The sequence below is a fragment of the Ornithodoros turicata genome, unplaced genomic scaffold (assembly GCF_037126465.1).
Source record: "Ornithodoros turicata isolate Travis unplaced genomic scaffold, ASM3712646v1 ctg00001158.1, whole genome shotgun sequence".
Lineage (NCBI taxonomy): Eukaryota > Metazoa > Arthropoda > Arachnida > Ixodida > Argasidae > Ornithodoros > Ornithodoros turicata.
In genome coordinates this window covers 1-12,484 of record NW_026999481.1, presented here as the reverse complement: position 1 = coordinate 12,484, position 12,484 = coordinate 1, and the positions used below count along the sequence as shown (strand labels likewise).

Sequence of the window (12,484 nt, the reverse complement as noted above, 5' to 3'; positions counted from 1 at the left end):
GTCACAGATGTCCTTCGCGGTAGGACCATGATTATTGCGACACCTGGTTGGGATCCCGCACCCGTTACATCAGAGTACAGGGTACCACAGGGAAGTGGGCAGGCTCGCTTCTCTTCAGCGTAGTTATGGCAATGTCTTAAATCTGGGCCCCACATGTGAAGTAAAGAGGCCTTAGTAGTCTAGAAATGTAGTGTATCTAGCAGTGCCTATCTAGCAAAACAATTGCTAGATACGCTAGCTAGCGTATTTAGCATCAACAAACAAGACCGCCCCCGTCCCCGCCCCATCCCGCTCTTGCGAATGTTAATTAGGGCTAAACCATGTGAGCGCCAGCCCACAGATACCGACCTCACTGTATCATCTGAGGAATTAACCACGTGGGCACCAGCCCACTTTCACGACTCCATCTGGTAAGCCATCCCTGCAACATGCCTTTCTTAATATTATAATTAGGTGCACGCCCTACTGTGTTGGAGTAAACCACGTCAGAGTGATACCGACCTCACTGTGTCATCTGAGGAATTAACCACGTGGGCACCAGCCCCCATATCGTAAGCCAGCCTCCAGCAAGTCCCTCGCACGCGCAACACGCGCTTCTTATTATAATTAGGTTGCATGCACACCTACTATGTAAATAACTAAGACTGGGCACGCGCCTCAGTCTTATAAAAACGGTGCATGCAAACGGAGATTAGTCAGAACAATAAAAAATGACAGACCAGTTCTACATCAATTTACTCTCAAACGCGGTTGAACCAGCCCACGAAGCTGTCGTTATACTTCTTAATAAGTTTACCTCCACCCTCTCGCAGATTTTAAACCTGACCAGTTGTGGCTGACCACGTGGGGGCACCAACCCCTTTGCTTGCCTGTAGGATGCACTCATTGAATGTCATCTTAATTGTGTAGTTCCATCAGAATGATATACCTCTTGTTTTAAACAAACTACGTTAACAATGAATAATTAGCTTAGTTATGAAATCAGAAATGTGCCATACCGTTCATCCATCTAAGGATCTTAGTAAAAAAGAAATAATAATAAGATTTACGAAGATAAATTTTTTATGGATAGTTGCACAATTCTTACTCGATCCTGCAAAAGCCGTATACGAAGAGGGGAGTCAAGTCCTGTAGATCTCATAAACAAAATACAGAGGAAGCGTGGACCTCCACGCGAAAGCTTGTACAAATTAAACTTAAACAAAAATCTTCAGTGTCGGCTTCTGTATTTTGTTTATTGGATTCCTGCAAGATAAAACGATAGCTCGATTCATACATGGCACAACAGTGTTCAAATATTTTTTTTTCTTAGTACGTTTTAAAGTCGACAAGTAGGACACCTCGCTATCGTCTGCCTAACGGAAATGGTTGATCAAGCCAATCGACTCCTTCGAAATGCGAAGAGACAGTATTACTTAAACTGCAGAGCACTAAGAGCGTAACCGAAAAAAAAAAAAAAAGGCCTACAGCTCTGATCTTCGACAACCGATCGAAAAAAAGAAAAAAAATGCACCGGCCCCCCGCCACAACTCGTTGCGAATTGCAAGGATATGGCATAGCTAGTATTGAGAAGTGATTATGGACAGGGTGCTAAGGGCGTTGTAACCGACAAAAGGCTTACCGCTTTCGAAATTCGACATCGACGCATCATGGGGGGAACATCATGATATTCATTGTAGAGATTTCAGTTAAACAGCTTGGTCTTGCAGTCGACCAGGCTACCTCTCCCCATTAATCCGTTTTTGTGTACGACACGGATTAACTCTCGAGAAATGATAAGATCACTTTTTCCGTATTCCATTAAGATGTTGTTGTGTTAGCGACGCTTTGCATATTAGACGACGGGATGGCTGAAGGTCACGCTGTTTCCACTCAGATTGTGATATCTCTTCTGCTGATTTGCATGAGCACGCGAGCAAGTCGAATAAAACGCTCGGAAGATACACGCTGTTATTGCAATAGCAAGATTTGCATATAAGACAACTCGTTGGATAAAAGGTCGTACCTTTTTACTCTAGACGGTTGTCGCCTTTGCAACTCGAAGACAGGAAAAAATAATTACTATGCGATACATGTTGCGCCGCAGGAAAAAGAAGAAGAAAAAAAGACGCAGTATACTAATGACAGCCACCTCCATGCTGACTGCTTTGATTTCTGAACAGAGCGAGCCAGCCCGGGTAAAGCCGTAATTACCTCTCAAGGATAAACGATAATATCACTTTCCTCATCACGTCTTTGGGGCGAGACGGTCGACGCTGCACTCTCATAGGCAAACGAAGCGACTTCTATATAAGACGGTTCGTCCGCAACGCTTTCCGGACTGAGCTGGAATGTCAAGTGAATGCCACTTGATTGTTTTCAGGTGGATTCACTTGACATTCCAGCTCAGGTTTTTCCGTGCGGGTGTTTGACTGGAAAAGCAGACTAAGGTGAGTACATGCTTTTTTTTTTCTCTTGTTATAAGTTCTTCCCCTGTGAGCGTGCAAGGTCACAGCCATTTATGGAATGCATGTAGGTGAAAGAAAAAAAGAAAAGAGGTTCATTCCTTCCCGCTGCCGACATGCAATCTTTGTGATTTTAAAGTGCACCTTCTTAGATCATCGCAGTAGATGAAATGAAAAATAAACGATTGCAAACAGTACAACATTTTTTTTTATTTAGGACATTGCATTGCGTTGTATGTTTTGGAGGACATTGCTAATTTACAAGTCGGCTTCACCTAACTTCTACGTGCGTTGCGGGAAGTCAACGTTAGGAAATGCTCAGTCTTGCTGGATTGCTTGTTTCTTTGCATTTCAATTCAGCGAGAACAGTGTTTTTTTTTAATTGTTTTGACTTTGGTTCTTCATAAAAAATATTTTTAGTCATTTCGTCTTTGTTGTAACTACTCCGACGAGGTTGAAGGGCCATCTCACATTTTGGGCTTGTAAGATCGACTTCTTCTAAGCATTTTTTAGCTTCTCTCTTTCATTCATGGTTCGGGGTAACAACAGAACACTTCACCTGCACGTCAATGGCAAACAGGTCAGAAAGAAAGGAATGTGTCTACCTTCATTTGTGAGATGTAGCTAGTCTTCACCCAACTCCTACGTGCATTGGGGGAAAGCCTACTTTAGGAAATGTTCAGTCTTGTTACTGCATGTTTCTTTGCATTTAAACTTAGCGAAACGGTGTTTTTTTTTATCGTTTGATTTTGCTTTGACATAAAACATATTTTCCAGTTCATCTTCCTTCTTTTGCTGTAACTACTCCGAAGAGGTTGAAGGGAAGAGTTTGAGATCTTCCTTGACAACAAGGCAAAAATGTGTGCTATACAATGGAGAAGAGGTGGAAAACTTTTTTTTTTCAAGTTAATCCACTCGGGATTCCAGATGAAGATTTTTTTTCTCCGTGAGAGTGTTTGACTGGAAAGACAGACTGTGGTAAGTACATGGATTTGCCCTCCTCTTTTGCAATACATATATATATAATGCTTTTCTATGAACATGCAAGTCATTTATGGAAATGCAAATATGAGGAACGACAAGGTTTCATGCCTCTCGCTTTCAGTGGCGACATGCAGGTCTTTGTGATTTAAGGAATGCTTTCCTAGCCCATCACAGGAAGTGAAAACGTTTGCAAACAGTTACATTTTTTTTTTATTTAGATACAAGGACAGTGAGATCACAGCCCTTTTAGATAGTGAGATTCCATAGCCAGAGTGATGTCGACCAATTGTTCTGCCAAGAGAGTAAATGTTGCCTGGGCAGCGGCGAAGTTTTAACTCACGTTCTAAGCACAAACAGCATACATCTGAGCATTCGTTATCGTAATAGGTCCTTGTAAGATTGGCTGTCTCTAAGCATTTTTGCAGCTGGCGTGTTTCGTTTCGTGTTAGGGTAACACCAGAACGCTTCGGTTTACCGTTTTCACTCCAAATGCGTACCACAAGCAAGTCAGAAGGGCACGAATGTACATAAACATATTTTTCCAGTTCAGCTTCTTTGCTGCAATTGCCCTGATGAAGCTGAAGGGAAGAGGATGGAAGCTTCGTTAGCTCGATGATCACCACAACAAGCAAAAACGTGTGCCACACAACGGAGAAGAGAACACACAAACATCTATCCATGTCTGTTCACTCACAATGAAATGAGAGGGCTTAGTACAAATGTACATTTTTATTTCCCTGATACATGAGCGGTGATTATTTTTTTATGCTCCATTGTGCACCAGTCGATGTTTGAAGAGGTCAAGTGTTAGCTTGCTGATGTAGCCTGTTAAGTAGTGCCAACCTTCAGACTCGGCTTGTTCCATGAAACATAGACTCTCGGCAGCAAGATGCATAGCGTCAACCTCGTCAGCATATGTCAAAATTTCGTCCACGTGACGTGACCATTCAGCAAGTAAGGCAAAAGGTGATTCCGAGGCAAACGTACAGGCGGTGTGAACTCTGGCATACATTGTTTTTGCAGTTTTCCAAGTAACCCTGTCAGGAGGTTGATCTGGCAGCGCTTGAAACAACACCATATCCGTCACAATTTTAAAAGCTTCCACGAGCGAAGTTTTGCCTACTTGTGTTAACCCACATTCCAATATCTCTTTGTAGGAGACGTGTTTGAGACGACACACAGGCTGCATCCGAAATTCGTGTGTGTAACCTCTTCTCCATCTGCCACACACATCTCTACCTAGCACAGGCTGCTCTTCATCTGCGTCTGATGATGACCATGCGCCATCAAGCCGAGGATCAACCTCAGGCCATGTTGTGTCATCGGCGGCTGACTTGTCTTGACTGGTCATTACAAACCAAGGTAATTTTCTGCGATCCACTTCTTGTCCAGACTGCCAGTGAACTGAACCAAGTACTGAAGCTTCCCATTTCTAACTCGTCGTTTTATGATCTTCTCTACTTTTGGAACCTCTCTCACTCGTACAATTTCACTCTCATAAAACCCACCAATGATGTCTTCATTTTTAAGATCACGTAATAGGTACGTGTTAGGATACCCTAACTTGATCGCTCTCACCACGAAGAGTTCTGACGTAAATGACCCTAAATAACGTTTTATTAGCTGATGTCTGTATTTTGCAATTCTCACTACGTCTCCAACGCTGTAGCGCGGCTTTTTTGGTGGTCCAACCGGGCTGGGGTACAGTCTCTCTCGGAAAATGTGCTCGTTTTCTTTCTTTACGTCCACTGGTCTGGCAGAAAGCGATCTGTGTACGCGATTGTTGTAAGCTTTCACTACTTGAGGTAAAATGTTCACATATCGCTTGTGACCCTGGAATGTGAAGATACGGTACAGTGTGGTCACAATTGTTCGCTGACATCGCGGCGATACTGGCCTTCATAGGAGAATTTGTATGGATGAGCCGGATCCCCCTTGCTTTCAGAAACTGTTGTACCACCTTGTTTGTAAATTCTGTTCCACGATCTGTGTGCAAAAGCTTGGGTGTCCCAATTCTTTTAAAGGCAAGTTTAAAAGCTCGAATAACCTCGGGAGATCGTTTATTACGAATAGGTACAATGGCAAGAAGCCGAGAGAAAGCATCTATACAAAAGAGCAAATAGCGAAAACCATCGTTCTGGTTCTTTAGACTTTGCAAATCCTTTAGGTCAGCCTGGAATAGTTCACGAAGTCCAAGTGCAATGGTTTTTCGAAACTTCGTGGGTCGCTTGTATTCCTTATGCAAACTGTACACATCACTTGTCTCCAGAAATTTAGTGACTTTGTCCTTCTTTTCGCCTATGGCTCGAGCAAGTCTCTGCACTCCACCAAAGCTGCCGACATGTTGCGGGTCATAGTAGGCTGCCATTAGTACTTCTTCCTACTGCAAACTCTAAGAGCATCGAGTGATAGATAAGCGTTGATTGTAGCTGAAACGTCTCCTCTCATCCAGGGAGGTTGCCTGTTGTGAAGTTCGTACTTCAAAAGCTCAACAATAGATGAGTGTGGCACCACCTTTCCGTGACAGATAACTCTTCCGTACTCGTCGTAAGCCAGAACCGTTGTCATCAGCTGAAGCATAGCTAATACCTTTTTATGATGTCTTGGAGGGAAGTGTGACAGTATTTTTTCTTCTTCGAAGTAGCCTCTCTCCTCGGAGTTCAGTACGGTGTCCATGTGAGCTGTCGTGCGCGCTTCGCGGCTCGTGTGAGCGGTGGTGACGCACGTCGAGGTGTGGAAGCTTCACTTACGGAATGAGGTGAAGGAGTGGCCAGAGTTTTCTCTGCTGTATGTTTTTGAAGACGAGATGGGTGCACAATAAGTGCTGGTAAGTTTAGCTTGACCAATAGCGGCAAAATCCGATCAAAATAGGGTGGTCTTTGAACATTTCTTGCTTTCGTCACGAGATAGTATACGAGGTCAATTATATTAGTATTGTCTACTCGCTCACCGTCGACAATTATCTGAAATGTTTTCCTATCCCATGAGATCGTTGGTTCCAGAAGACGTAATAGGTTTTCTGATCTGATTTTATAGCCACTGCTCATGAAATCAACGACAGTATTACTTTTTTCCTCGGTCTGTGTTTCCTCTTCTCTCGCTGTTGTTGAACCCAGTGTAGGTGTGCTCTCACTCACAGTGGGATGTAGCAAGGAGTGAAGATATTGGATTATCTCTTTTGCTTTGATATCGTCTGGTTCATCTTTCTTCAATATCTGTGGGATGGGGGTTTCCCGGTAAGGCACAAGCTCGTATTTCTGCATCGACTACACTCCGATTGCTTTTGCTATCGCCCTTCCACCTAAAGTCGAGAGGAGACCCAGCAAAGGTGGCAAAAGGAACTGTAGAAAACCACCAGATTGTTGCAATACCTTTCGAACTTTCTTCACTCCTGTAGTGTCTCGTTTTGCCAAAAAGCGGATAGGTGTTGCATAAGGTTGCAACTGATTTCTCACTCTTGGAGCTACCTTAATGTTTCCTTTACAAAGATTCATACAAATCTCTCGAATAGCAGTTAGTTGCTCTCTCGTAGCATGTTCCAGGAGAAAATAACGTTGCTCCGGCAACTTTGCATCAGCAAGCAACTGAAGGAAATGAATATTCTTCTTGACACGTTTCATGTTTTATATACTATTTGTCGCTGGTCGTCTGGAAATATATTAGTCCACACCCTAAATTGGTCTGAACAGTTTTGGGATAGGTCAATTACAAGGTATGAATATGGTTTCTTGCAAGCATCTTTATATATACTTGGCAGTAGTTCACTTTTCTTTCGACCAAACAGTTGTCGTGAAAGTATTTGCATTTGGTCCGCAGTGCGGGCGGAACGACATAAAATTAAGGCACTGCTGTTAAACTGAATGCATCTATACAGAGGATCATTAATAAATAAATATTGTGTTATGAAAATAGCTGAACAGTTGAGGTGGTGACAGCCAGCTACATAAAAATTGCAGATTTCTTTGAGCCTTTGTTTGTCGGCTAAGCAATCATCAAATATAATTAAAGAATTTCTTACAGTATCAAGATTAGTAGGAATATCCTGACTGAAGGTTACCTCTGGAAAATTATCAAAGATTGGTTGTTTGTACAAGTATATGTACAATATATGATCAAATGGTTTGTCGAAGACAGCAGCTCTATGTTTAATTAGACGTGTAACAAGTGTCGTCTTTCCACTCTGGCTTTGACCTGATATGGTCATTGAGACCGGAGTGGTAAACCTATAAGGTCCAACCTCAGCCATCTTTTGCAAACGAATGAAGCATGCTATGAAATCACAACATTACATAAAGGAAGGTTACAGCAAAGACGAGCCTGTACATCACTCTCAGATTGGCTAAACTGAAATACAGACCTTCAAGGTTGTAGACATTCAAGGTTGTAGCACAGCCGTGTTAGTTATCAGACCAGGAGCATTCCATAATGGAAGGTTACAACAAAAAGCAAAGACAAGTCTGTGCTCTAAGCTTGCCCAAAGTCGAAGTACACACGTTCAAGGTTGTAGACATTCAAGGTTGTGCACGCAGGTATGTTAGTTACCAGACCAATGAAGTTAGATAGGACACGCTGAAACATGTCTTCACGTATAACGTTGCAAGGATGTAGACGTTCAAGGCTGTGCACACATGTTAGAGAGCTGCATGCAATCGCTATATAAGAGCGGACATAGAGAGTGGTTCTTCATTCAGAACGTCAGACTGAGGAGGTGTGTTACATATTCCTGTGGAAGATGTAAGAGTTTACAAATCTATTCTTCTCTTTCAGTTCATTCTATACAGCAAGAGGAGAAAGCAAATTGTCATCATAACAGCGAAGCCTCCATAACACAAGTAAGCTATGTCATCCGTCATGGAAAAGTTGGATAAACTGAAAAAATGTGGTGACGGTGAAATTCAGAAAATGAGCAACATACCCAAAAACGAAAAGTTCGAAGTGCTGGACATTCAGAAAATTGACACTATGTATGGCGAGGCCGTATACGTGGAGCTCCGCATGGAAAACGACAAGCCAGTGAAAGTGTATCTACCTGGACGCTTCAAAAAATTGTCGGAGGAAGAGCTAGAGGAAATGCGACTGCTTCCAAATCTCAAAATGGAGAAGAAAGAACGGTTTACCAAAGATGGTAAAAAAGTCATTTCGCCAGATATTATCTTCACCAATTCGAAGAGAAAGTGATGAGATATGGTGACGTGTCACTTATGCTCCCAGCACGAACGGCAGTATTATGCAACAGCATTAGGTCTTCAGATTCACTTGGCAAATGTTCACAATCTTCAAGCCCCCTGCATTCCTTTTTGTGAGACTTTGTGCACACTGCGAAACTATACTAATCGGTTCGAGCTACATTTACACGACAGGGACGTTAGCGGACATGATGTTACAACCTTTTTTCACGAGTACAGACAGTACATTGCTGATGTCTTACGACACTTTGGTTTCCCACTGCGCTATTTTGTATTGCTTAAAGTGGAACTTGGTCGTCACACGCCAGACGATGAGTTACAGCTCGAAATTAGTTTCGTGCCTTCCAAAGTAGTGACAGTATGGTCAGAGGCAGATGTAGAACCTTCTATCACTCAAGTGACTGCTGAAATAGCACAAAATTTGGAAAACCTCGAAGTAGAAGGTTCAGGTTTTTTTCTCTTTCGCATTCATGCCTGTATCATGAACATTGGACGTTTGATGCCTCAACTGATTGGATGTGCCCAGTTTGAGTTACCGCAAGAATTGAAGCATAAGTTTCGTTCTCTGTTGTGTGTGGACTTTGGTTTGCATGAAGATGAGCAGAACATGTGTTTTGCCTTCTCTGTAATAGCTGCACTGCATCCTGCTACTGGTTATCGCAGGCGTAGGGCATCTTCGTACAGACCATATATTTCTGAGTATGTTTTTCCGAAAACATTCCCGGTAGCTTTCCCAAAAGAGGTTGAAGCATTCGAAAAAAATAATGGTATCAGTATCAATGTGTACGCCTACGAAAGGGAAGACAAATCTCTGTACCCCATCAAGGTTGTCGATGACGAGCGTGAGAAACATGTGGATCTGTTGCTAATCGACTCTCATTTTCTGCTTATCACAAATTTTAATGGATTATTTCAACCTAGCGGACGGTTTCATTGCAAGAGGTGTATGATGGGCTTCTCATCAGACAGAATCCTCAGTGATCATTTAAAGATGTGTTTGCATCAGAAGGTTGCTAAGACAATTTACCCTAAGAAGGGAGAGACGGTAGCATTTGCCGGGGAACATCTCATGTCGGAAGTCCCTTTCTACTGTGTATATGATTTTGAAAGTGTTTTGTCACCTTGTTTGGAGGAAACAAACGTGTATGAGGATCACTGTCCTTCCTCATTTTGCCTTTTGGTTATACGTGCATCCGACTCACACGTGTTGCAAAAGCATCTTTTCCGTGGTCCTAATTGTGTCACAGTATTTATGGAGCTGCTGCGGAAATTGCATGACGAAATTTTAGGATGGATACATGCTTTTGCACCTCTAGAAATGACTGAAGAGAATGAGCGTCAACATACAGCAGCCACTCATTGTAATATCTGCAAAGAATCCTTTGCTAAAAGACAAAAAGTTCGAGACCATGACCATGTAAGCGGAGAATTTCGACAAACACTATGTCAGACGTGTAACCTGAAACTGAGAGTGCCACCCAAGATTCCAATCATTGCACATAATGCTAACTATGACATGAGTTTTCTCCTGTCTCATTTACATCTGCTTAAGAAGTCAGACATCAACGTGATTGCCACCAGCTGTCAAAAATTTAAAGCAATTGACATCGGCTCTTATCGATTCTTGGACAGTTTGAGTTTTCTGAACGCAAGCCTTGAAACACTGGTGAAAAATCTACGTGATAAAGGTGAATCCAACTTTCAATGCCTTCGCCAGTTTTTTCCAAATGAGGAACACTTTCAGCTGGTTGTTCGTAAGGGGGTCTTCTGTTATAACTTTGTCACCAGTTTTGAAGCCTATGATGAGCCTTCGCTACCACCTCGAGATAAGTTCTTTAACATTTTGAATGGAACCGAAGTAAGTGAACAAGACTACAACCACGCGCAGAATGTGTATGAAAAATTTCGGCTCAAGAGTCTTGGAGAGTATTCGGACTTATACCTTCTGACAGACACACTGCTTTTAGCAGATGTGTTTCAGAACTTTCGAAAGTGGACACTCGATGTGCACAAGATTGAACCGTTTCATTTTGTATCCCTTCCAGGATTAAGCATGTCTTGTGCACTAAAAATGAGTCAGGTAGAACTAGAACTAATTAACGACCCCAACGCGTACCTGCTCATCGAGAATGGCTTACGAGGAGGTGTCACACAGTGCTCCCTGAGAAAAGCAACTGCGAATGTGCCAGGAACAGAACAGTTTGATCCCGAAAAAGAAAAAAAAATAATTAACTACATTGATGTAAATGGCCTGTATGGAGCAGTCATGAGAGAACCATTGCCTTACGGAGGATTTGAGTGGCTCACTGAGGAGGAAATTGTTAACTTGGATATAGCTCAGATACGAGATGATAGCCCTGTGGGTTACTTTCTTGAGGTAGACCTAGTGTATGACCGAGCAACTCATGAACGCCACAGAGATCTTCCCGTTGCCCCTGAAAAAATGTCCGTTCGTTATGAGCTATTGTCAGACTATCAGAAGGCGCTCATGAAGAAGTTCAATCTTCCACAGAAAGCTACCGAAGCAAAACTGTTGCTAACATTATTTGATAAAGAGAGGTACTTTCTCCACTATCGCAATTTGCAACTGTATCTGCAATTGGGGTTGCGTCTCACTAAAGTTCACAGGGTTCTCAAGTTCAATCAAAAGCCCTTTCTGCGATCCTATGTCGACTTCAATCACGAACTTCGGAAGCGAGCTACAAACGCATTTGAGAAACAGCAATCAAAGCTAATGATTAATAGTGTATATGGCAGGACATGTATGCAAGTCAGGAAATTCGTAAATTGTCGCCTCACAGTAACAGATGAGCAAGTGTTGAAGCTTCTACGTAAACCAAACTTGAAACAGTTCCGCCCTCTGAGCTCTCACGTCATCTTGTTCCAATTTAGTCAGTCTGTTCTTCGCATGAAGCAACCGCTGTACCTGGGCTTCACAATATTGGAATTGTCTAAGCTGAAGATGTTTGATTTTTATCATAACCATCTTCTCCGTGTAGCCCCTGATACACGACTGCTATACATGGACACTGATTCTTACATTGTGATGCTGAGTGACGATAAAGTACTCCACGAACTAGCTGACGAGCATCTAGACAACTCTGGATATGACCCTGATCACCCACTCTATTCGACAAAAAACAGGATGGTACTAGGAAAGTTTAAAAATGAGCTTCCTCGTGATCACATTCTTGGCTTCTGTTGTCTGAAGCCAAAGCTGTACGCCCTCGATCTGTGCAGCAAAAAGCAGTACAATCGCGCTAAGGGTGTTAAACAATGTGAAGCACAAAAACTCCACTTCTCTATGTATACGAATGCTCTCGAGCAGGGCACAATGCATAAAGTTAAACAGAACCTCATTGTGCACAAGGACAATGTCAACAAAAGTGTGTCAGTGACAAAAATAGCCCTCAATCCACTGGATACGAAACGCTTCATTTGTGATGATGGAATTGACACGCTACCTTTTGGCTATGGTTGAATTTTTAAGAATGTTCTTATTATTTTGAATTACAGAGTTGGCATACGGGAGTAGGAGGGAACTCATCTGTTATCACCCCCGCAACAGATGTTGCCCTTCTATTCCTGGTCCCACAGAAAAAAATTGTAATAAAGATGTTACATCCATATAGCTATGGTTTGTCATATATTAGAACAATGTCATGTTAGAACCATGAACTAAAGCTATTGCATTATTCCACATCTATGGTTGTCAGTGTGGGATTACTTACAACTGTGAGTTAGGAGCTAGAGGATATTTGTTAGCCACGAGTGATGACTAAGCTGAGACCTGGTTTGATGAATTTCATGTCTTCCTGAAGTAATGTGTAGCTCTTGATGTGAGTGAAAGGAGACAGTTTGCTTTCCCAT

The 12,484-nt window shown here is 42.4% G+C and overlaps 1 protein-coding gene and 1 long non-coding RNA gene across 6 annotated transcripts; both read left to right on the top strand.

The window, feature by feature from the left end:
• The first annotated feature begins 2,069 nt into the window (after positions 1-2,069).
• LOC135376568 (uncharacterized) lies at positions 2,070-4,699 on the top strand. 3 transcript variants are annotated; one of them, XR_010417749.1, is made up of 4 exons: positions 2,070-2,429; positions 2,994-3,024; positions 3,222-3,422; positions 4,586-4,699. It is a non-coding gene; the product is annotated as an uncharacterized LOC135376568 (long non-coding RNA). The 3 variants fall into 3 exon arrangements; XR_010417748.1 differs by lacking the exon at positions 2,994-3,024; XR_010417747.1 differs by having other exon boundaries at positions 2,994-3,422.
• A 5-nt stretch (positions 4,700-4,704) lies between these two features.
• On the top strand, positions 4,705-12,095 carry LOC135376566 (uncharacterized). 3 transcript variants are annotated; one of them, XM_064609103.1, is made up of 3 exons: positions 4,705-4,790; positions 8,196-8,260; positions 8,328-12,095. In XM_064609103.1, the coding sequence occupies exon 3, from the start codon at positions 8,613-8,615 to the stop codon at positions 12,093-12,095; it is 3,483 nt and encodes a 1,160-aa protein (XP_064465173.1). In that variant the 5' UTR covers positions 4,705-4,790; positions 8,196-8,260; positions 8,328-8,612. The 3 variants fall into 3 exon arrangements, with proteins under 3 accessions (XP_064465173.1, XP_064465174.1, XP_064465172.1); XM_064609104.1 differs by having other exon boundaries at positions 8,196-8,620; positions 8,989-12,095; XM_064609102.1 differs by having other exon boundaries at positions 8,196-12,095.
• Positions 12,096-12,484: the final 389 nt, after the last annotated feature.

Coding starts and splice junctions, on each gene's coding strand:
- LOC135376566 (XM_064609103.1), top strand. CDS start 8,613: ATGGTGACGTGTCACTTATGCTCCCAGCACGAACGGCAGTATTATGCA.